This window comes from Oncorhynchus nerka, linkage group LG27, assembly GCF_034236695.1.
Source record: "Oncorhynchus nerka isolate Pitt River linkage group LG27, Oner_Uvic_2.0, whole genome shotgun sequence".
In the NCBI taxonomy this organism is placed as follows: Eukaryota; Metazoa; Chordata; class Actinopteri; order Salmoniformes; family Salmonidae; genus Oncorhynchus; species Oncorhynchus nerka.
The window spans coordinates 77,387,344-77,412,107 of record NC_088422.1 but is presented as its reverse complement, the minus strand read 5'-3'; the positions used below and the strand labels follow the sequence as shown (position 1 = coordinate 77,412,107).

Genomic DNA, 24,764 nt, shown 5'->3' with positions numbered 1-24,764 from the left:
TATGAAAATGGAAAGCATGTCATTGCAGTTGGCTAGTAGATTTGAAGTTTTCAGCACGATCTTTCATGATGATTTGGATGACATCATAACATCAGAACAACCAACCAACAACTTAGTCACAAAAATGAAAGCCAATAATATTACTGCTACTGTAAAAACGACAATAATATACTATATAAACACTAAACTCTGTGCTGCTATAACATTGTTTTGGAAATGCATGGTGCCCCATGGTGGCACTGTGGGGAAAAGGTAGAGAAACAAACTCAGAAAAGGTGAAAGGTTGTGGGAATGTGTCAATTTGCTGGTCGCCGGTTGGCAAAGTGGTCTCTCGTCTCTTACTTTCAACTTTGACAGAAGCCCGGTGTATTACACCCGAGGTCGGTGTAGCTAGATCGATATCTTAATTTAATAAGCGGACATGGCCAAGAAACGAAGAGAAAGACGAGAGACCGATAGTGTTTCGTCAGTAACGTTACACGAGGAACCGAAGACAACATTTAACGAGGCACAAACCCTCAAAGGTATGTATAGATAACGACGTTGCTATCCCGGCTAACTGGCTAGTATAGCTAGCTAATTTATTTGTGTTCTAATTGATTAGCTAACGTTAAGATACATTACTGTTTATATGATGTGGTAAACGTCTCGTTAAATAATGTTGCTAGCCGGCTTGATAACTAGCCAGATGATTGTGAAATGCGGATATGCTGTTGTCAGTCAGCGTTAGCTAACTAACGTTATTAACAGCTGATTATCAAGATTCAGAAGTTACTTGCTTTCAAGGCTGGTGGTGGTATGACGGAGTTGAAGCACAGACAAAATGGGTTAGTTACCAGTGTATTTGGTTGAAATTCACATGATCAGGTTAGTAACTTAGTAGCTTGCTATCTATCCAGCCACTGTCAGGGGCCATACCCAGTTTGACATTAAATTACTAGTGTTAATCAGTGTCAATGACAGAACTACTTGGATGAAGTCAGGAAAATATTAGTAGGCTAACCATGTAATGTTATTCTTATATAGATGGAGCAACACAATTATCATAACAGGATGTTACACAACACACACTTTATTTATACTTTTTTAATTGATTTAACCTTTTTATTTAAATAAACATAAGCTTGGAGTCATGTGATAACATAGGCAGATGTATTCTAACTTTGATGAGGAACATATGTAGTCAGTTTCAAGGATTATATATCTTGAATGGTTTGACTACATAGCATGCTTCATGTACTCTGGGGAAATCAACCAGGAACTAGAACAACAAGTGATGCAAAGTGAAGCAAGACATTACATGAGGCTTACTGCTGTTGTTACAGAAGAATAGAGGCTTATCAAGATATTTTTAATTTGCTGACTGTGTGTGCTATATAACTTAGCTACTTCCCTCTCCACAGAGACTCAATACACTGGAGGGGGCTCAGCTCGCATGTCTCTCCTCATCCTGCTGTCTGTCTTCACCTGCGCTGCTTCTGTCATGTACCTAGTGTACAGGAATTTCCCAGAGCTCAACGAGTAATTGTTCTTTGCATTTATCTTTCCAGCAAGCAGACTCATGTTTAGAGAGTTACTTTTGTATAACATTTGTAACTTTTGTGAAACAGCCTACCAAATGGCATTCACCAGCCAAGTTAAATCATTTCATTAAAATGGTTCTCATCATTAGCTGTTATAACCGTTGATGGATTATTTTATGGAGCGGAAATGGATATGATTTTATAACGGAGCATTTTCTCAATTCAAACATTCCCCTGCAACTAGCCATCAGAGTTTAGAAGACACCTGGGACGTCCGAATAGAGAACAAAGAAAGTATCACCATGTAAAGGCTGTTTGGAAATATGACTATTACAGATATATAGGAGCCTGTTATCAATGATTATCACAGCTAATGATGAGAACCATTTGATTTAAAATGTCTACAGCCTAGTATGTCACACTCCAATAGAGACAGTCACGTTTTAATTTCTGTTTCTGTAAGTGTCAAAGCCCTTGCACACAGATTCACACATTTTTATTTATCCACAACATTGTATGATGGTGAATTGATATACATGTTTTTTCATTTCAGTGATGAGATGGCTACTATTAAAATCCCCAAAGATATGGATGATGCCAAAGCCTTGGGCACTGTACTTTCCAAATATAAGGACACCTACTACACCCAAGTGTTAGTAGCCTACTTTACCACCTATATCTTGTATCCTTTTGGGTAGTAAATGTATTGCAAAGTTGTTAACGTTTGGAGGATTGAGTTACATACTTATTAGCTGTTTCAACATGCATCATGTCTGCGAGGCCCCCTATGTAATCCAGTGGGTCAGCAGAGGAGAGCGACAGACTGGGAAGCGGGCCAAAACAGGCTTTTGTTACTCTGTGATGGGCCTGTTGATTGCATCATCCCTAATCTCCCCTACCTTTCTCTCGCCTGCTCGGTGTACCTCTCATTCATTATTTCCTTTGAACAAAACAGCCAGCCAAGCCAAGGCCATAGTAAAGGCATGGGCTTGCCTCTGGATAATGAATGGAGAAGTAGGAGGTGGGGGTACAGTGGGCTTTGATCCTTGAGTATTAATTCAGGCGATTCTTGTGTGTTCACAACAACCACAGAGTGCAGTACATTTCCCTTAATTTTATGACCGGAGAAGACAGATGAACAGATGAATGCAGACATGGACATGCAGTTAAACTTAGTTCAACTTTATCAGTACAGTAGGTTCTAAGGACATCCTTTCCACCCACAGCTATTTGCAATAGAAACTCTGTTCCAGATTTGCCAATTGCACTTCAGAAACACATTACATCCAGATAGAATTATCCGCTATTAAGGAGGAGAAAAACATGGTCCTATGCATGTTATGGTCCCACCTCATATGTAAACATCACCCATCTTCAGAGCACATTTTATGAAGAATATGAATTAACACTGCACAGTATGAACTATGAATACAAATGCAGTATCATGCCTGATGTTTTCTACCCTGCTTCCTCTGCTAGTTTTCCTATTCTCTTTCCCCTCCACTGTCTTGGCACATATTAATGCATAGTGTCTGTGCTCTGGCCAGTATGTGCTAACAGCACAAGGACTGGACCAGCTGACCAGGCCCCAGCCACTGTCTGGGATGTGTTGCCTTGTAGTTGTACTGGTAAATAAATGTTTGATATCCTGTGTGAGAAATGCTTTTCCCACAACATGGTAAAGGTCAGCAACGTTACCAGTAAAACTACAAGACAACACATCCCAGACAGTGTCTGGGGCCTGGTCAGCTGGTCCAGTCCTTGTGCTGTTAGCACATACTGGTCAGAGCACAGACACTATGCATTAACATGTTCCTAAAGAGTGGAGGGGAAAGAGATTAAGTAAACTAGCAGAAGAAGACATGAGACATGATACTGCATTTGTATTCATAGTTCATACTGTGTAGTGTTAATTCATATTCATAAAAATAAATGTGCTCTCAATATGGATGATGTTTACATATGAAGTGGTACCATAACATGCATATGACCATGTTTTTCTCCTCTTTCATAGCGAATACTTCTGCACAAATTAGTCCTGCAGCCAGATCTATAATAAACTTGTACTGTATGCTACTACAGTGGAGTATGTTTTAACAATACTGAACAAAAATAGAAACACAACATTTAAAGTGTTGGTCCCATGTTTCATGAGCTGAATAAAAGATCCCTGAAATGTTCCATATGCACAAAAATTGTATTTCTCTCATTTTGTGCACAAATTTGTTTACATCCCTGTTAGTGAGGATTTCTCCTTTGCCAAGATAATCCATCCACCTGACAGGTGTGGCAACAATAATCTGATTAAACAGCATGATCAATACACAGGTGCACCTTGTGCTGGGGACAATAAAAGTTCACTCTAAAATGTGTAGTTTTGTCAGACAACCCAATGCCACAGATGTCTCAGGTTGAAGGAGCATGCAATTGGCATGCTGACTGCAGCCATGTCCACCAGAGCTGTTGCCAGAGAATTGAATATTAATTTCTCTACCGTAAGCTGCCTCCAATGTCATTTTAGAGAATTTGGCAGTACGTCCAACCTGCCTCCCAACCGCAGACCACATGTAACCACGCCAGCCCAGGACCTCCACACCCGGCTTCTTCACCTGCGGGATCATCTGAGACCAGCCACCCGGATAGCTGATGAAACAGTGGCTTTGCACAACAGAAGCTTCTGACAGTTTGTGCAGAAATTATGTCTCAGGGAAGCTCATCTGCGTGCTTGTCATTCTCACCAGGGCCTTGACCTGACTGCAGTTCAGTGTTGTAACCGACTTCAGTGGACAAATGCTCACATTCGAGGGTCACTGGCATGCTGGAGAAGGGTGCTCTTCACGGTTGACTCCCAGTTTCAACTGTACTGGGCAGATGGCAGACAGCATGTATGGCGTTGTGTGGCCGAGCGGTTTCCTGATGTCAACGTTGTGAACAGAGTGTCCCATGGTAGCGGTGAGGTTATGCTATGGGCAGGCATAAACTACAGAAAACTAAAACAATTACATTTTATTGATGGCAATTTGAATGCACAGAGATAGATACCGTGACGAGATCCTGAGACCCATTGTCGTGCCATTCATCTGTCGCCATCACCTCATGTTCCAGCATGATAATGGAAGGCCCCATGTCACAAGGATCTGTACACAATTCCTGGAATTTGAAAATGTGTCAGTTCTTCCATGGCCTGCATACTCACCAGATATGTCACCTATTGAGCATGTTTGGGATGCTCTGGATTTATGTGTACGACAGCATCTTCCAGTTCCTCTTCCAGTTCCTGCCAATATCCAGCAACTTCACACAGTCATTGAAGAGGAGTGGGACAACATTCCTCAGGCCACGAAATATTATAAATTCTTGCATCTTGCGTTTTTATATTTTTGTTTCGTGTATTTTTGTGACTGCATCCACAAATGTGTGTGCACATACTGCTGTGTGTTCAACCCTTGAGCTGTATTCCTTGACGCTACTGACTCAGCCTCCAGACATTTGCGATCCCTGGATCCATCTTCCTCAGTATCCTGTCTGGTTATCTCTACCCCTTCCCCCTGGCTCTTTTCCTCGTCTGCCTGGTGAGTATACTATTGACACAAGGAGAACTATGACTAATAATAGTGGTGACATTTACAAAATTTACTTTGACTCTGTAAACCAGACTCGGTTTACAAAATGTACTGCCTCTGTCACTGTTTCCCAGTGCTCTGGCCTGGGGGCTTCCTTCTGCTACATGCTGTCTTATCTAGTGGGGCGACCAGTGGTCTACAGATACCTGACAGAGAGAGTCCAGAAATGGTCCCAGCAGGTAAGACCTTTTTGGAAGGAAAAACAGGTTGATTTGGTACGTGAACAGTGTAGGAAGTTGTTGATATGAGAGTACAAGAAAACTTTTAACAATTTAGTAACACCCACAGAACAGTGGAGTCTTAGTAGGGGGCTAGTAGCCTCCGAGCCTTTCTGTGAATGACAGGTTCTGCTATCTGTTTTCAATTGCAGGTTGACAAGCACAGAGATCATCTCATCAATTACATCATATTTCTGAGGATCACTCCCTTTCTCCCCAACTGGTTCATCAACATCACCTCACCCATCATCAATGTGCCTTTGGGGTTCTTCTTCCTTGGTACTTTCTTTGGTAAGGCTAAGATATATCAAACTCCAGTATTTCCTTCTCAGTAGAAAACAGTGTTGATAGTGCTGCATTGTCTTTATTGCTGAGCTATTTTTGAATCTCTCATACCATTTAATACAGTGGTCACCAAACTTTTCTGAGTCAAGATCACTTTTGCAGTCAAAAAGCAAGCTGAGGTCTACATTAATCTCACACAAACAGTTTTGTAGGAATGAGGTTTGGGCAGTAGGCCTAATGCATTATCACAGCATATTGGCTATATGATTGGCCTGCCAATATTGTTAATCTCAGACCATATTATATTTCAAAACTCGAGCTTTGATAACAAAATAGATTAGTTGGTTTAGCACTTGTGAGGCACTGTGGAGCATGAATTTTAATAATTCGCTTTTAGATTTTACTGGACTGATGGTACCTGCGTCTGATGGTCAACAATGTTATGCAGGTGAGTGAGGACCCAAAAGCGTTTTAACAGAAACGGAGTCTTTTAATGTCCAAACACAGGGAAGACATAAATCCTCTTCAGATGTATCGGTTGACAAAATAGACAACCCGCAGAGAGGGCGACAAATAAATCATAAAGTCCTCTGATCTTTACAGGAGAGTCCCCTTCTAGCAGCAGAGGAGAATAGCAGGGTTAGCGGCAACAGACTGCTGGTCTCTCCGGGTAGGCGCGGGTTGTAGAGGACAGAGGTACCTGATCACACGTAGCATCTGATGAAGAGGCAGATTACGACAGGACGGGACAAGGGTGAAGCAAACGAGAATCTGACAAAGACAGAAGCAGAAACAGAGAGAGAAATAGAGACCTAATCAGAGGGAAAAAAGGGAACAGGTGGGAGAGAGCAAACGAGGTAGTTAGAGGAGATGAGGAACAGCTGGGGGAAGGAAAGGGAGAGAAGGTAACCTAATACGACCAGCAGGGGGAAACGAAGTGAAGAGAAAGAACAGGAACAAGACATAACATGACAATACATGACAAACAAGGTCAAATCACGACGTTAGTGATCTTCAGCTCGAAAAGTCAGAGCTTTGGAAAGATGCCAGAGTTTCCGAGTTGGATGACCGGTCAAAATGATTTTCCCAACCGCCTCTCACGGTCGCTGCTCTCTCCTTCCTTTCCTCCGGTGAGACTGGCCAGAGAGAGGGGACACACTCTTCCACCTAAGGGCGAAACTCGAGTCATACCGCATCTGCCTCATGCACAAATTCATGTTGTTCCTATGACCAGAGAATGTAAAATATTCCTTGATATTAAAATCGACACGACGAGCTGCTAATAAAAATAAAACGCAGGGCTATCGATACTTGGCTACTCTGAACCTTGCAGCTGAACCTGAGCGGAAGTACGGATAAGGGAGTTTTATAATAGTGTTGAATAAAAACAGTGACAGCGCTGAATATAAACTTAAACATGCACTCACTCATAAAAACAGCAGCTCTTTGCTGTATTCGCTGACAGTCTCTCTGTGATCATGGTTTTAAAAGTTATTAAATCTTACATAGGCTAGTAGCCTATTAAATTTAGCTGTAGCCAAGGTTATGGAATTCTGCAGCCACGGTATTTTTAGCTATCCGATTGGGCAGCGCTGTAGGTGCACTCGATTTTGTCTCATATTTGCCGGTCGGCCGGGTAGACGGAGTTTGTCTCTTCAGACAAAATGGTTAAAAAGGAACACTTTGCTTACCCGGTGCGCAGGGCTTTTGAATCAAGTGCATCTACGATCAACAGCTCAACACGATATTTTTTTTTTTAAAGGAGCGCAAAGCTTTATAGTTCGCAAGCTTTTCGACATAAATATTTGGTGATTGGCTAGGAATGCCTTAGCTATGTGTTGTGTGTCTTACAATACTGACTTCCTCCCTTATCTCTGACTGTCAGGAGTGGCCCCACCGTCCTTCGTGGCGATAAACGCTGGTACAACACTGTACAAACTGACGACAGCTGGGGAGGCAGTGTCCTGGAACTCTCTGATTGTGCTAGGTGTCCTGGCCATACTCTCTATCCTGCCTGTCTGCTTCCAGAAGAAACTGCAGCAGAAGATAGAGTAGGCCCGAGACAACTCATCTGCTTGCCTGATCCCCCAGCCCATCCCTTGGCTCAGGAATGGTACACCCCGCTGTCACTCACATAGTCCTGCCTGTTGCTGTCCCACACACCTGCCGAGGTTGCTGTGGAAACATTGCTGTTGGCCCAACCCTGACTCCTGTGTCCAAAACATGTGGTGGTGGCCACCTCAACTTTGTGCTCTACAAAGGACTAACTGGCCTCTGCTCATCCTCGGGTTTGTTCTCCCATTTTTTGTTAAATGTTGCTTGCCTGTAAAACGATTTAAGGAAGGATACAGAAAACATCAGGCATCTGTCTTTAATATTGTTTAATCACAATTGTTCTCACAAGTTCAAGCTACACTTCCCTCCTTTGTATTTCTTGAACCATGTTTTGAATTTATTTAATCTCTTAACCTGTGTGATATGGGTGACGTCAAAGCAATACTGATCAGAGTCGCAGTTTAGTGTTTTTGATTTTCACAAAATTTTAGGACTATTGTTATGACTGTTTTATACACTGGTTAGAATGTGAGCATATTAAATCATTTAGAATGTTCTATCATTTGAATATATTTTTAACACACCACCCTAAAATGATCTGTGTGCCATCAATGTTGACATGAAAAATATGCATATGAACACATAGTAAGATAAATATGAAACTCTTGATGCTTTTGTTGAGCCTATCAGTAAACATATGAAACGGCATATCAAGTATTGAAAACTAGTGTTTTGTATAATATTATTTTATATTTGTTCTACTAATGGCGCTGAGACTCCCTCTCTGCCTGTGTGCTCTCCCTCGTGTGTCACCAGTCCAAATGTTCTGCCAGTTGAGAAATGCAGTAGTGGATGACCCAGCAGTGCCCTTTGCAAAGCTACCAATTAGATTTTTAGTTGTTCATGCTTTTCCCAGGTGTTAGTGATTTCACACTGCTACTTCATGTACAGTGCCTTCTGAAAGTAGTCACAACCCTTGACTTTTTCATAATTTTGTTGTGTTACAAAGTGGGATTAAAATTGATTTAATTGTAATATTTTTGTCAATGATCTACACAAAATACTCTGTCAAAGTGGAAGAAAAATTCAAACATTTGTAAAAATAAAACACTAATATACGCTACATGACCAAAAGTATGTGGACATCTGCTCGTCGAAGATCTCATTCCAAAATCATGGGCGTTAATATAGAGTTGGTCCCCCCTTTGCTGCAGTCGGTGTTCCAATTAATCTCAAAGGTGGTTAATGGGGTTGAGGTCAGGGCTCTGTGCAGGCCAGTCAAGTTCTTCAACACCGATCGCGACAAATCATTTCTGTATGGACCTCGCTTTGTGCACAGGGACATTGTCATGCTGAAACAAGAAAGGACTTTCCCAACACTGTTGCCACAAAGTTGGAAGCATAGAATCGTCTAGAATGTCATTGTATGCTGTAGTGTTAAGATTTCCCTTCACTGGAACTAAGGGACCTAGCCCAAACCATGGAAAACAGACCCAGACCATTATTCCTCCTCCACCAAACGCACAGTTGCATTGGGGCAGGTAACGTTCTCCTGGCATCCGCCAAACCCATCTGTCGGACTGTCAGATATTGATGCGTGATTGATCACTTCAGAGTATGCTTTTCCAGTGCTCCAGACTCCAAGCGGCGAGATTTAAGTGAAAACTGTAACTAGGCCACTCAGAAACATTAAATGTTGTCTTGGTTAGCAACTCCAGTGTATATTTGGCCTTGTGTTTTAGGTTATTGTCCTGCTGAAAGGTGAATTTGTCTCACAGTGTCTGTTGGAAAACAGACTGAACAAGGTTTTCCTATAGGATTTTACCTATGCTTTGCTCTATTCTGTTTCTTTTGATCATAAACTCCCTAGTCCTTGCTAATGACAATCATACACATAACATGATGCAGCCACCCCCATGCTTGAAAATATGAAGTGGCACTCAGCGATGATGTTTGGATTTGTCCCAAACATAATGCTTTTTTATCCAGAACATAACGTTAATTTATTTTCCACATTTTTTTTGTAGTTTTACGTTCGTGCCTTATTGCAAACAGGATACATGTTTTAGAATATTTTATTCTGTATAGGTTTCCCTCTTTTCACTCTGTCAATTAGGTTAGTATTGTGGAGTAACTACAATGTTGTTGATCCATCTCAGTTTTCTCTTATCATAGCCATTAAACTCATTATGAAATCCCTGAGCGTTTTCCTTCCTTCCTTTACACCATCCAAAGTGTAAGATCTTCACCATGCTCAAAGGGATATTCAACGTCTTTTAATTATTTATTTTTTAACACATATACCTACCAATAGATTCCCTTTGTGAGGCATTGGAAAACCTCCCTGGGCTTTGTGGTTGAATCTGCATTTGAAATTCACTCAATTTAGGGACCTTAATTATATGTATGTGTGGGGTACAGAGTTGAGGTAGTTATAAAAAAAAAAATCATGTTAAACACTATTATTGCACACAGAGTGAGCCCACGCAACTTATTGTGACTTGTTGAGCACATTTTTACTCCTGAACTTATTTAGGCTTGCCATAACAAAGGTGGTGAATACTCAAGACTATTCAGCTTTTCATTTTTTATTAGTTTGTAAACATTTCTAAAAACATAATTCCACTTTGACATGATGGGGTATTTTATGAAGGGCAGTGACAAAAAAATCTAAATTGAATACATTTTAAATTCAGGCTGTAACACAAGAAAATGTGAAAAAGAGTCAAGGGGTGTGAATACTTTCTTAAGGGACTGTATATATTTCTTAGAATCCAACCTGTATGTATCTGTTGGTGTGATGCCTAATTTGTACTATGGTTTGGGTGCTTTGTTGTGATTTTTATTTAGCCTTACCTGATGTCATTATATGAATTCTCTGCTGCTGTGAAACCTTCTGGTTGTATCTAGAGGTTGATGCAGTGAATGTGCGCTTGGGCAGTCTTACTGTTGATGTTTCTTCAAAGTCCATGTCTCAAGCACTGTCCACTCTTCTGCATCTGAGATCACTCATTATTTATGAAAATTGATTTTAAAAAGTGAGGAATCATTTTTTATATTTGGATTATTAACGATTTTGCTTGGATCCGCGTTTTAATCCACTATAGAAACCCCTTCTGAACATGAGAAAATACATCTAATTTGTTAGTATTTAATTACCTGAATTAATTTGTGTGGCCACTTAGCATATCTAAGGCTGTGTTTACACAGGCAGCCTAATTCATTTTTTTTCTCCCACTCATTGGTCTTTTGACCAGTCACATCAGAGCTTTTCTCAGAGCTGATCTGATTGGTCAAAATACTCATTAGTAAAAAAATAGATCAGAATTAGGCTGCCTGTATAAAAGCAGGCTAAGCGCTTCATAATTGCCACTTTGACTGTGTTGACACAGGCAGCCAAATTCTGATTTTTTCGACCGATCAGCTCTTTTGCCAATAATTGGTCAAAAGATCATAACTGTTCTGCCTGTGTAAAAACAGCCCTACTGTATCCCAATCCCGCTGTTACCCATCAATTTCATGACCTGTTTCATGTGATTTAGTTGTGTTATTGTTATTGTTGTTTGAAATTTGGGCTTCACCTTGTTGTAGTTCATAGAGGTTACATCATTACCTCATCTTGATTGCACTACAGTAGTTTTCAGAGGGATCAAGCCCGATGGGAGATCCTGTAGCTGTTCAGTCAATACAAAGTGTGTGCTCTTATGAAAGCTGTTTTGGGGTTTAATAAATAAGAATATTTTGTTCCTTTGCCCTTATTACTATCACATTATTATTTCTTCACCCAATTTCATATCAGGCGTAATTTCTGGAAATTAATTGATACATATTTGCAAAAACTGTTTAAAAGTCCCCAGGATTTTTATCCCATTTTTAAAGTTCACTGCAATATTAGGGTGTTACACATGTTTCTTATTACAACTTTACAACATTTGTTGATTTCATGCGGAGAATATTACATTTACATTTACATTTAAGTCATTTAGCAGACACTCTTATCCAGAGCGACTTACAAATTGGATTTGAGAATATCTGCGCTGGCTTGGATGATTCTTGGTGTGTTTCCATTCATTACACTTGTGATCTTTACAGTATTAAGTTGTGCAAACTGATAATGTATTGCAATATGACCTGTGTTTGTAAATTATATTAATTATTGTACATCTTTTTGTCCAAGCTAATGAATGTTGGTTTATTATTAACATATTTATTTTGAAATCATAAAAAATATTCTGTACTTTTTTTTCTCACTGTCTGGTAAATGATTGGAATATGAGAATGTGAATCTAATGGCAAAGTTCTGCATGTTTTTACCGTCACATTTTACCACATGGTGGAGCTCTTTGTACATGGCTACAGAGTTCAGCCACACAGTTGCTTTGACTTATTTGACTTGAACTTTTTATCAAGTAGGACAACATTTTTCTTATGATTTAATGAAATATATTCAAAATTGTGCATCAGGCAAAGTTTATTTTACATGTTTTTCCGGTTTCTGACATCTACTTCTCCTTATCTGTGCTTTGAATACTCAAATAGAACAACTATTACCGTATGTGTATTACAACTATGCTATTACATGTGTATTACATGAATACAATTGTTCAGGCTAATTTGGTGAAACTAAAGTCTGCATTCAGTTGTACACTGGATGGTCTTGGCTACAGTGGAGTAAGAATACTATGGCTCAGGTTCATTATATGTGCAATAAGGCCTATTTAATGCTTCAATACTATAGCATCATTATTATAAAGGAGAGCATTTTACAAGATAAATCCTTAACTCAGGAACTGAAGGGTTAAGTGCATAACGTAATCTGTAAGGAGTTCGCGCATGCTCAGTGTGTTCCCTCTACGCAGCGGTAATGCAAGGGGTTGAGATCTGAGACCGATGAAAACAGCTGTACTTGAAGACCCATAATGCATTTCGGCTGGCATTCTGTTCTGATTTTCAGGCTTTGCAGTACATCCACAATGGCTGCGCGAAAACACTACGCGATCATTTAATATGCACCCAACTGACAAAGCAGAGGAAAAGGGTACCACAGTCTCAAAATGACCACCGGCTTCAGCTCGAATTCATGTCGATTCGCCGATTATTTTGTTATATGTGGACTTGACACTGAAAGCGGGCTTGAACCAGATGAACTGTCCGGTAAGTGTCGGGAACGGGCTGGTGAACCAAGAGGAATAATTCTGCATGGTATATAATGTCTTTCCTAGTTTATGTTTCTTTTATATAGATTTTAGAGTACAATATTATATTAATGTTTAGAACAATAAAAACATGACAGTTTATTTATAATGAGGATGAAAACTGGTAATACTGTGTACATCAATAAGTAGGACGGCACACCAGTGTTGTTCATACAAGTTACTATAGTCTACTTTTCCATTTTACGTTATAACGTTACGTTTAGTCGTTTAGAATGGATTATTCCAATAAATGTTGTTATCTTGAAATGCTCGAGAACTGTAGGCCGTCGATGTTCCATAGCCCAGCTGTAATTAAAGACAACGAAAAACTGTTCATGGATTAATCTCCTCCTGAGTATAGCCAGCACTTATTGAGTGGTCAAAAGCAGGACAGACACACATTTACATACGTAGGTCACTGACCTTGATTGGGTGTTTCAGACCTCACCAGAATAAGACATGTTTCTATTTCTACAATTTGTAAATAATAGGGATGTTTCCCCTATCCCCATACTGTCAATGGTAATTACACATGTATAAACAAGCATATATATACAAGCAGGTTAGGCCAACAATAGCTACATCCAAGAAGCACATCTGATTTCTTAGTTGTTTATCACATCTGAACGATTTGATTAATTCTCCACTGCCTTCTTACACACTTACCCTCAGTGATAGATTGAAATTAATTGATCAATGCATGGCAGAAAGCAGAGTGCAGAAAACAGAGTGAAACTGGGGGTATCAAGGACCATAAGGTTCTCCCTGGGGGGGGCAGAACGCTGAATATGATAGGATGATGTCATTATTAGACTGAGAGGGCCTGCTGTTTCTTCGGAGTGCCATGGGTCTCTGGGGGAGATGAAGATGGTATGTTACATAAAGCAGTTGTGTGTGTGGGGGGGAGAGAAAGTGAACTCTTCCTGAGCTCAGGGTGGTGGGTTAGTTGTGTACGAGTTTGAAAATAAATGAAACTGGTGTGGGTGTACCTGAAGATGCTGATCTTGGTTTTCTTGTCAACAACAGTTATGTTTATGGAAGGAACTTGTAGAATCTAGGACATTGTTTTCAAAGGACAAGTCAGGCTACATAATTTTTTTGGTAGCCTAAGGTCTAAGGATATGTAAGTATGTGCATTTCCCTAAACTCAACTGTTACTTTACAATCAAGCCCTAAAGTTTTCTTCTGTAAACATCACCTCCTGTTTATGAATATGTACAAATCAGAACAATAATTTATTATACTGCCGAGACATTTTTGTTAGTCTCGCAGGTGGTCTCAATCATGAGTCAGCACCATTTTATTTTGTGTGTGTGTGTGTCTCATGAGATGTCATTAGTTGCTCTCTACCTCTGTGACTTGTTTCTGGAGGCTCTCTGGAAAGAACAAACCCTTGTATAGTTCAACAAACACAATGAGCATGCATCCTGTGCCTTGACTGTACAGTTTCCCCTCATAAAGTATCCTAATTTTACAATAATAAGGTATAATGTAGGAAAAGAGAAGACTGTGAACTTCAGTAATAAAACACATACACAACTCACTGGTTTGTGAGTGGCACCACCCTAGCATGTCTCTCAATTCACTAAACATAGGCCTAAGGTTCTACTTATCATCAAGGGCCATTTTTTTGCAGGGGGGATGGACACATCTTTAGATAACACACGCATCTCTCTTATAACACATCTCTCTTATGCAAATTTACTTAACACATCTGATGAGATAAATTATTAACAGTATTTGCATTCGTTTTTAAAAATTTGAAGTTTGTCGCAAAACACGTTTCCTTCCTCTCAGTGAAAAGTGGAAGTAGAATCTTTTACAGGAATCAGTCAAAGATGTGTTCACTTCTCTGTTGTTTATCTTGAGAGAATTATGCTATTCAGATTCTTATCATGATTGTCTCCTCTCCTCGAGTACCTGCCTCTCTGAGATAGAGACCAGCTGGTGAAAGTAAAAGGTCACTGAGGTGTTCAGCAGGAGATTGCATATCATTCAGTAATTTGTAAATCTAGGAACAGTGAATTAGAAAAATAATGGTGGTCCTCTGACCAGAGACTAGACTGTAGAAGACTATAGGTTATCCTGTAGGTTCCATACTTGGCCTTCATGTTTTCTCCTGTAGTGACTCACTCAGACAATGGAAAGCCTTTTTGGGGGCTAAGGGTGCTGTTGGCTGAGTTGATATGGGATGAGGAATTTGTCCTCTTTGCCATTCCATGCATAGTTCCAGGGCCACGAGTGCACTGCTGAGACTTGTACCACGGTTTGGTGTAATGGTACGATAGGCTCTTATTAGACATGCTTGTTACAGACAGTTTCCTGAGTCTGTCAGCCTCATCTAAGGAAATAAAGCTGTTGGCCTATCAGATATCTCAAGCTGTGTGTTTTATGTAGAATATGTTTTGAATAATATGCTTCCAGGATTCCTTCTCTTGTAAGATTGGATCAGCGAATAGGAAGTGACTGCATGCCTGGCGGGGATTTTGAATAGTGAAGACTGCCTAGGGCCAGACCCTAATGTAACCTTCCTCATTGTGGTCAAGGATCAACGGGGTAGGTTATAATGGTTAGGGAGCATCTTGTCTAATCAGAGATGATTACAATACATCACATTTTCCCTTCTGCCTTTTTAGCTAGCTCTTACTAGCTGACAAAAAAACGCTATTACAATGTTACTGCAATGTCGTAGCAAGCAGACAATACACTAGCAATGTTGTGAGTGTACAACTCTCTATGGGGTGTTGCCACGTCACTGAGACATTGTAGGAATGTCTGTGAAAAGTTCATCCCTGTGAGTATATTTGTGAATCTCCTCCAGCTGTACACACACGTCTGTCAGCGTTGGCCTTCCTAAAGCTCTGATGTGGTGAGGTGTCGTGATTCACTAGTGAGTAGATAAGCAGGGTTAAGGTGTCTAAGTTTCCTACAGCCTGGCCTCTGTTCTGCTGCTCACCGACTGACTGCAGAGACTGGCTCGTGACAGAGAGTGTGGACACATACACTACTGCCCCTCTGAAAGTTTTACAGTTTATTTCTGGATCAATTGCTCACCACAAATTGTGATTTTCAACCATCCCTCTGGGCCTTATGTCACTCCCCCCATCTCCCCTAACCTCTACTTCCCGTCTCCTCTCCCTACTAGTCCACTGTCATGGTCTGCAAACAAATATACCATTCACACATTTCCACTGAAGATTTACCTTACTGTTTTACCAAAAAGGCTCAGACTTTTCTGTTTCCATCTATGCAAGCCACCCTCCGGGTCTCACTGGGCATAGCTCTTGCAGACCTTCTCTGACTTGGGGCCAAGCCTGGGGTACTTTTCATTTTAATTTACATAACAATGGTTACTGTGGCCTTTTAACACCTCACAAGGCAACTGTCTTGATGATGCAGAGGTTGTTGGTTCTGCTCGTTACAAGTCTTAAGTGTCACACTCCTGATGGAAACACATAAGTCTCATTGGAAAAGCACCTCTCCCTATCTCTCTACAGTAGAGATCCATGGAGTATGTATGCTCTTAGGGAGTATGTATCCTCTTCGAGAAACAAGGCCTTTGGATAGTTACATGAATGCTTTCTCATGCAGCTATTTTGGTATCTCTTGATAACGCCCTCCACCCCAACTATACTCTGTGGAGATACTGCCAGCAGTACGGTTCCTGCTGTGTGCAGGCTATGTGATCTCGGTATGAACTTCCTGCTGCCCCTCTTGTTCTCAGGCTGCTGAGACCCAGTTAGCACTAGCAGAGCTGCTTCATATACGGTAGCAACGGTGAGTCGAGGAGCTCTTCTTCTCCCTGGCAGACTGAAGGACTCATGTGCACACAGCAAATAGACAGCCCAGCACAAGCTGCTCTCACTGACCAACCAGAGGAGATTATGGGTGTCATGTGTTTAGTGGACTGAGCAAGCTTCGAGCTGCAGTCTCTATGCAATTAGTCTGTGCTGTGGTGAGTGTGTCGAATAAAGGTGTCCGCATGCTTTCCAGCCGAAACACCTTGGAAGAGTTTGTGCATATATCATGACAACATTTTGTGACGTTTTTGACGGTATTTGACACCCGTAAGGCTTTTTTTGTCTACACCCCTTCGTCGGTGATTGGTCAACAGTAGGGACTCTTCAATAAAGTCTTTGTTGTCATTCAATGAGAGACGACTTGTTTTCATGCAAATTTTTCATTGAGAAATACTGCACCAAACATCTTAGTTGGATGTAAAATGGTGCGGCTAACATGTCCTCGGCAACAACGTCAAAACTAATGACAGATTTCATTAGTTATTTTAGATTAATTCGGACTATTTTGACGAAGTGTAGACTTGCTACAGCTTCTCAAAAACTATTGCCGCTTTTTTCTTGTTTTTCAAGTGTTTTTTTTATGGGAGTATGCGAGCACACTCATTCAGTTCAGCTAGACAAGTTTCTCTAGGCACTAGCCTAACTGAAGCATGCTGACACCTTAAGAAACATTAAGAATCACAATAAGGTAGTGTGATCCATGATGCAGGCTCAGTTATCACCCCTCAAAATCTGCTGGGATGTTTGTTGGAGAAAGAGGGGCTTGTCCATACGCTGATCTGGCAGTTTCACTTCAGGTGAGCAGAAGCCTTGTGAAATCATAAGAAACCCCACAATTCATGTCACTTGTGAACACAAGCTGATTTGTCAGTTTTACAGAGTGGTTTGAGTCACACTGGTCTTTCCATGGCTTGTGTTCTGACTCAAACAGTAAAGTCAGGCAGTCAGGATGGATGGGGCTTTCCAGATAGCCCTTTCTCTGATCACCACTAATGATAGTGGATGCAGACGACACCATTCTGTATACTTCTGGCCCTTCCTTGGACACTGTGCTAACTAACCTCCAAACGAGATTCAATGCCATACAACACTCCTTCCGTGGCCTCCAACTGCTCTTAAACGCTAGTAAAACCAAATGCATGCTTTTCAACCGTTCACTGCCTGCACCCTCCCGCCCGACTAGCATCACCACCCTGGACGGTTCCGACCTAGAATATGTGGACAACTATAATAGCTAGGTGTCTGGCTAGACTGTAAACTCTCCTTCCAGACTCATATTAAACATCTCCAATCCGAAATCAAATCTAGAATCGGCTTTCTATTTCGCAACAAAGCCTCCTTCACTCATGCCGCCAAACTTACCCTAGTCAGTAAAACTGACTATCCTACCTAGAGATCGACCGATTATGATTTTTCAACGCCGATACTGATACCGATTATTGGCGGACCAAAAAAGCTGATACCGATTATTCGGACGATTTCTTTTCTTTCTAATAATGACAATTACAACAATACTGAATGAACACTTATTTTAACTTAATATAAAACATCAATACAATAAATGTAGCCTCAAATAAATAATGAAACATGTTCAATTTGGTTTAAATAATGCAAAAACAAAGTGTTGGAGAAGAAAGTAATAGTCACGACTCCGACCGAAGGACACTCCCCTTCCCGTTCGGGTGGCGCTCGGCGTCGCCGGCCTACTAGCTGCCACTGATTATTTCCTCCCCCTCCTTATGTGTTTATTGAATGCACCTGTTTTGAGTTAGGTAGTTAGTATAAGGCTTTATTAGTCAGCCGGCCCGCCTGGTTCCTTGTGCGGGATTAATTATTGTGACCGTCTGTTTGGTGTACTTGTGTGCACGTCTATGGGTTTTGTGGTTTCCCATTTTGTGGGTTTTCCCTGGACAGTTTAAGTCCCGCTGTTTGGGGCATTTGTTTGTTCATTACGCCCTGTGTTTTCGTGAGGGTTGGCTTATGTTCGCCGTTTCTCTGTGCATTAAAATAGCACTCACCTGAACTCTCTGCTTCCTGCGCCTGACTCCTCACCCACTACACTCAGATCGTTACAGAATCCCGCACCGCTGAGGAATGGAGTCAGCAGGAGCAACAGCCACTCCCCTCCCATCGATGGAAGAGAGGGTTCTACATCACACCACCGTTCTCCATCGGATCGGAACGGCGATGGATCTGGTGATGGAGAGAATGGACCGATGGGAGAGAAGCGGTCTCCTCTCTCCACCTTCGGCCCCCCCCTCCTCAGGATTCCCCATCTCCCGACTCCAGCACCCTCCGTCTTACGCTCCCGAGGGTCTATGATGGAGCGGCAGCAGGGTGCCAGGGGTTCTTACTCCAGCTAGAACTGTACCTGGCCACCGTCAGACCTACTCCCTCGGGAGCGGAGAGGGTGAATGTCCTCATCTCCTGCCTCACGGGTCGTGCTCTGGAGTGGGCAAACGCAGTGTGGAATGGCCCAGACTCAGCTAAGGAGCACTACCCCGAGTTTTCTCGCCGCTTCCGCGCCGTGTTTGACCACCCTCCAGATGGCCGAGCGGCGGGAGAACGACTATTCCATCTCCGGCAGGAGAAGAGGAGCGCCCAGGATTACGCGTTGGAGTTCCGTACCTTGGCAGCAGGATCCGGGTGGAACGACAGGGCCCTTATCGACCACTACCGGTGTAGTCTTCGGGAGGACGTCCGCAGGGAGCTAGCGTGTCGGGACACCGCTCTTTCCTTGGATGAGCTAATTGACATGTCCATCCGACTGGACAATCTGCTGGCTGCCCGCGGGCGTTCAGAGAGGGTCCTGTGTGTTCCACCACCCAGCACCTCCACTCCTGTTCCGATGGAGTTGGGAGGGGCTTTGCCGAGGGGTACCGGAGGAGGAGGCTCCCTCTGAACCAACTGTGGTCGGAGAGGACACACGGCCGATCGGTGCTGGGGGGGTCCGTCTGGGAGTCGAGATGGCAGGCGGAACATTTCTCGATCACCCCAGGTGAGTCAGCACCAAACTCACCCAGAACCCCCTGTTGGTCACATGTTTGTCTTGATTTTTTTTCTTAATTTTCTCCCCCTCTTCCAAGCATAGGGCGCTAGTCGATTCAGGCGCAGCTGGGAACTTTATGGATCGCGGACTCGCTATTAAATTAGGTGTTCCGCTTGTGCCGATAGATTCTCCCTTTCCCGTGCACTCCCTAGATAGCCGGCCATTAGGGTCAGGGGTGGTCAGGGAGACCACGATTCCACTGGACATGGTAACGCAGGGGAATCATAGGGAGCGTATCAGTCTCTATATTATTGATTTGCCTGCGTTTCCAGTGGTGTTAGGGATTCCCTGGCTGGCCCGGCACAATCCTAAAATTTTGTGGAGACAGAGGGTTCTCCAGTGGTGGTCAGAGGAGTGTTCTGGAAGGTGTCTGGGAGTTTCCGTCGGTGCCACCTCGGTGGAAAGTCCAGACCAGGGTCCCACAGTGTGCATTCCCCCCGAGTATGCCGATTTGGCAATCGCTTTTAGTAAACAGAAGGCGACTAAATTACCACCACATCGACCGGGAAGGGATTGTGCGATAGATCTCCAGGGTAACGCTGCACTTCCCAAGAGTCACGTGTACCCATTGTCCCAAGAGGAGACGTTGGCTATGGAGACATATATCACGGAGTCTCTGGGACAGGGGTACATTCAGTCCTCCATTTCACCCGTCTCCTCGAGTTTCTTTTTTGTGAAGAAAAAGGAGGGAGGTTTGCGTCCGTGTATTGATTATAGAGGTCTAAATGCCATCACAGTGGGGTTCAGCTACCCACTACCTCTCATTGCTACGGCAGTGGAATCCTTTCAGGGAGCGCAGTTCTTCACAAAATTGGATCTCAGGAGCGCGTATAGTCTGGTGCGTATTCGGAAGGGAGACGAGTGGAAAACCGCATTTAGTACCACATCGGGCCACTATGAGTACTGCGTCATGCCGTATGGGTTAAAAAATGCTCCAGCCATTTTTCAATCCTTTGTAGACGATATTCTCAGGGACTTGCACGGGCAGGGAGTGGTTGTTTATATCGATGACATTCTGATCTACTCAGCCACTCACGCCGCGCATGTGTCTCTGGTACGCAAGGTGCTTGGTAGACTGCTGGAGCATGACCTATACGTCAAGGCTGAGAAGTGTGTGTTCTCCAAACGAGCCGTCTCTTTTCTGGGTTATCGCATTTCCACCTCGGGGGTGGAGATGGAGGGTGACCGCAGTAAGGCCGTGCGTAATTGGCCGACTCCGACCACGGTAAAGGAGGTGCAGCGGTTTTGGGGTTTTGCCAACTACTACCGGAGGTTTATCCGGGGTTTTGGCCAGGTAGCGGCTCCAATTACCTCACTGCTGAAGGGGGGCCCGGTGCGGTTGCGGTGGTCAGCAGAGGCGGACAGAGCTTTCAACAAGTTGAAGGCGCTGTTCACCGATGCTCCCGTGTTGGAGCATCCGGACCCCTCTCTAGCATTCATAGTGGAGGTGGACGCGGCAGAGGCTGGGGTGGGTGCCGTGCTATCACAGCGCTCGGGTACGCCACCAAAACTCCGCCCCTGCGCTTTCTTCTCGAGTAAGCTCAGCCCAGCGGAGCGTAACTATGATGTGGGGGACCGGGAGTTGTTAGCGGTGGTCAGGGCTCTGAAGGTGTGGAGACACTGGCTTGAGGGGGCTAAGCACCCCTTTCTCATCTGGACCGACCACCAAAATCTGGAGTATATTCGGGCAGCTAGGAGACTGAACCCGCGTCAGGCAAGGTAGGCCATGTTTTTCACTCGATTCCGGTTCACTTTATCATATAGACCGGGCTCCCAGAACGTGAAGGCGGACGCACTGTCCCGCCTTTACGATGCGGAGGATAGGTCCACCGAACCTACTCCCATCCTTCCGGCCTCAAAGCTGATGGCACCGGTGGTATGGGAGGTGGACTCGGACATCGAGCGGGCGTTACGGGCTGAACCCGCGCCTCCTCAGTGTCCGGCGGGGCGGAGGTACGTGCCGCTTGGTGTTCGGGACCAACTGATTCGGTGGGCTCACGTCCTACCCTCCTCGGGTCATCCTGAGGTGAGGAGGACCGTGGGAAGCCTTCGGGGGAGGTATTGGTGGCCTACCTTGGCTAGGGACGTTAAGGTTTATGTCTCCTCCTGTTCGGTATGCGCCCAGAGTAAGGCTCCTAGGCACCTTCCTAGAGGGAAGTTACAACCCCTCCCCGTTCCACAACGGCCATGGTCACATCTATCCGTAGATTTCCTGACCGACCTTCCCCCGTCTCAGGGCAACACCACGGTTCTGGTGATTGTGGATCGGTTCTCTAAGTCCTGCCGTCTCCTCCCGTTGCCCGGTATCCCAACAGCCCTACAGACTGCGGAGGCATTATTCACCCACGTCTTCCGGCACTACGGGGTGCCGGAGGACATAGTTTCTGATCGGGGCCCCCAGTTCACGTCCCGAGTATGGAGGGCGTTCATGGAGCGTCTGGGGGTCTCGGTCAGCCTGACCTCCGGTTATCACCCCGAAAGTAATGGGCAGGTGGAGAGAGTAAACCAGGAGGTGGGTAGGTTTCTGCGGTCGTACTGCCAGGACCGGCCAGGGGAGTGGGCGAGATACATCCCTGGGCTGAAATGGCCCAGAATTCACTACGCCACTCCTCTACTAATGTGTCCCCCTTTCAGTGTGTGTTGGGGTACCAGCCGGTCCTGGCACCGTGGCATCCGAGCCAGACCGAGGCTCCTGCGGTGGAGGAATGGGTGCAGCGCTCCAAAGAGACCTGGAGGGCCGTCCAGGAATCCCTTCAACAGGCTAGTGGACGGCAGAAAAGTAGTGCTGACCGCCACCGCAGTGAGGCCCCGTGTTTGTACCGGGGGACAGGGTCTGGCTCTCGACCCGAAACCTGCCCCTCCGCGTGCCCTGCCGGAAGCTTGGTCCGCAGTGTGTAGGGCCGTTCAAAGTCCTGAGGAGAATAAACGAGGTGTGTTATCGATTACAACTCCCTTCCTATTATCGTATTAACCCCTCGTTTCATGTGTCTCTCCTCAGGCCGGTGGTAGCTGGTCCCTTACAGGACGGTGAGGTGCTGGAGGTCCCTCCTCCCCCTCTAGACATCGAGGGGTCCCCGGCGTATACGATACGGGCCATTCTGGACTCGAGACGCCGGGTGAGGGGCCTGCAGTACCTCGTGGACTGGGAGGGGTACGGTCCGGAGGAGAGGTGCTGGGTACCCACCAGGGACATTTTGGATCCATCAATGTTGAGGGATTTCCATCGCCTCCATCCGGATCGCCCTGCGCCTCGTCCTCCGGGTCGACCTCGAGGCCGGTGTCGGCGCGCTGCGGGAGCCGCGCGTCAATGGGGGGGGTACTGTCACGACTCCGACCGAAGGACACTCCCCTTCCCGTTCGGGTGGCGCTCGGCGCCGCCGGCCTACTAGCTGCCACTGATTATTTCCTCCCCCTCCTTATGTGTTTATTGAATGCACCTGTTTTGAGTTAGGTAGTTAGTAGTAAGGCTTTATTAGTCAGCCGGCCCGCCTGGTTCCTTGTGCGGGATTAATTATTGTGACCGTCTGTTTGGTGTACTTGTGTGCACGTCTATGGGTTTTGTGGTTTCCCATTTTGTGGGTTTTCCCTGGACAGTTTAAGTCCCCCTGTTTGGGGCATTTGTTTGTTCATTACGCCCTGTGTTTTCGTGAGGGTTGGCTTATGTTCGCCATTTCTCTGTGCATTAAAATAGCACTCACCTGAACTCTCTGCTTCCTGCGCCTGACTCCTCACCCACTACACTCAGATCATTACAGTAATATGTGCCATGTAAAAATGTGTGCCATGTAAAATATGTGCCATGTAAAAAAGCTAACGTTTAAGTTCCTTGCTCAGAACATGAGAACATATGAAAGTTGGTGGTTCCTTTTAACATGAGACTTCAATATTCCAAGGTAAGAGGTTTTAGGTTGTAGTTAATATAGTATTTATAGGACTATTTCTCTCTATACCATTTGTATTTCATATACCTTTGACTATTGGATGTTCTTATAGGCACTATAGTATTGCCAGTGTAACAGTATAGCCTCTGTCCCCCTCCTTGCCCCTACCTGGGCTCGAACCAGGAACACATAGACAACAGCCACACTCGAAGCATCGTTACCCATCGCTCCACAAAAGCCGCGGCCCTTGCAGCACAAGGGGAATAACTACTCCAAATCTAAAAGCGAGTGACGTTTGAAACAGTATTAGCGCACACCCAGCTAACTAGCTAGCCATTTCACATTGGTTACACCAGCCATTAGGCTGATAGGCTTGAAGTTATAAACAGCGCTGTGCTTGCAAAGAGCTGCTGGAAAAACGCACAAAAGTGCTGTTTGAATGAATGATTACGGGCCTGCTGTTGCTCAGTCAGACTGCTCTATCAAATCAGACTTAATTATAACATAATAACACACAGAAATACGAGCCTTTTGTCATTAATAATCATCGAATCCGGAAACTATCATTTTGAAAACAAAACGTTTATTATTTCAGTGAAATACGGAACCGTTACATTGCACAACCTTCAATGTATGTCATAATTATGTAAAATTCTGGCAAATTAGTTCGCAATGAGCCAGATAGCCCAAACTGTTGCATATACCCTGACTCTGCGTGCAATGAACGCAAGAGAAATGACACAATTTCACCTGGGTAATATTGCCTGCTAAACTGGATCAGTAGTTATAACTAGTGATTATGATTGATTATTTTTTATAAGATAAGTTTAATGCTAGCTAGCAATTTACCTTGGCTTCTACTACATTCGCGTAACAGGCAGGCTACTCGTGGAGTGCAATGGTTAGAGCATTGGACTAGTTAACTGTGCGGTTGCAAGATTGGAACCCCTGAGCTGACAAGGTGAAAGGTGAAAATCTGTCGTTCTGCCCCTGAGCAAGGCAGTTAACCCACAGTTCCTAGGCAGTCATTGAAAATAAGAATGTGTTCTTAACTGACTTGCCTAGTTAAAAAATAATAATAATAAAAAATCGACGCCCAAAAATACCGATTTCCGATTGTTATGAAAACTTGAAA

General features: G+C 43.9%; 2 protein-coding genes and 1 long non-coding RNA gene across 9 annotated transcripts in view; 2 read left to right on the top strand and 1 right to left on the bottom strand.

Annotated features, from left to right (window-relative positions):
- Positions 1-268: 268 nt before the first annotated feature.
- Positions 269-11,462, top strand: LOC115112456 (transmembrane protein 41B). Of its 3 annotated transcripts, XR_010461587.1 has the most exons (8): positions 269-524; positions 1,404-1,521; positions 2,077-2,205; positions 5,002-5,095; positions 5,221-5,325; positions 5,517-5,655; positions 7,535-7,767; positions 7,832-11,462. XR_010461587.1 is itself a non-coding variant. In XM_029639536.2 (7 exons), exons 1-7 carry the CDS (start codon positions 422-424, stop codon positions 7,702-7,704), a joined length of 858 nt encoding a protein of 285 aa, XP_029495396.1. In that variant the 5' UTR covers positions 269-421; the 3' UTR covers positions 7,705-11,462. The 3 variants fall into 3 exon arrangements, 2 of the variants coding, with proteins under 2 accessions (XP_029495396.1, XP_029495397.1); XM_029639536.2 differs by having other exon boundaries at positions 7,535-11,462; XM_029639537.2 differs by lacking the exon at positions 269-524 and adding an exon at positions 728-827 and having other exon boundaries at positions 7,535-11,462.
- On the bottom strand, positions 5,709-7,540 carry LOC135565373 (uncharacterized). The gene is made up of 2 exons (XR_010461588.1): positions 7,077-7,540; positions 5,709-6,816 (listed from the first exon to the last, which is right to left on the bottom strand). It is a non-coding gene; the product is annotated as an uncharacterized LOC135565373 (long non-coding RNA).
- Positions 11,463-12,625: 1,163 nt separating the features above from the next.
- The window catches only part of LOC115112454 (DENN domain-containing protein 5A-like), a 57,185-nt gene continuing 45,046 nt past the window's right edge, over positions 12,626-24,764 (top strand). For 2 of the 5 annotated variants that reach the window (XM_029639531.2, XM_029639530.2), the window contains exon 1: positions 12,627-12,858. In XM_029639531.2, the coding sequence (XP_029495391.2) occupies positions 12,759-12,858 (100 nt within the window). In that variant the 5' untranslated portion in view covers positions 12,627-12,758. Of the gene's footprint in view, positions 12,859-24,764 lie in introns of all 5 variants that reach the window. The other 3 variants (XM_029639535.2, XM_029639532.2, XM_065012024.1) reach the window with 2 other exon arrangements.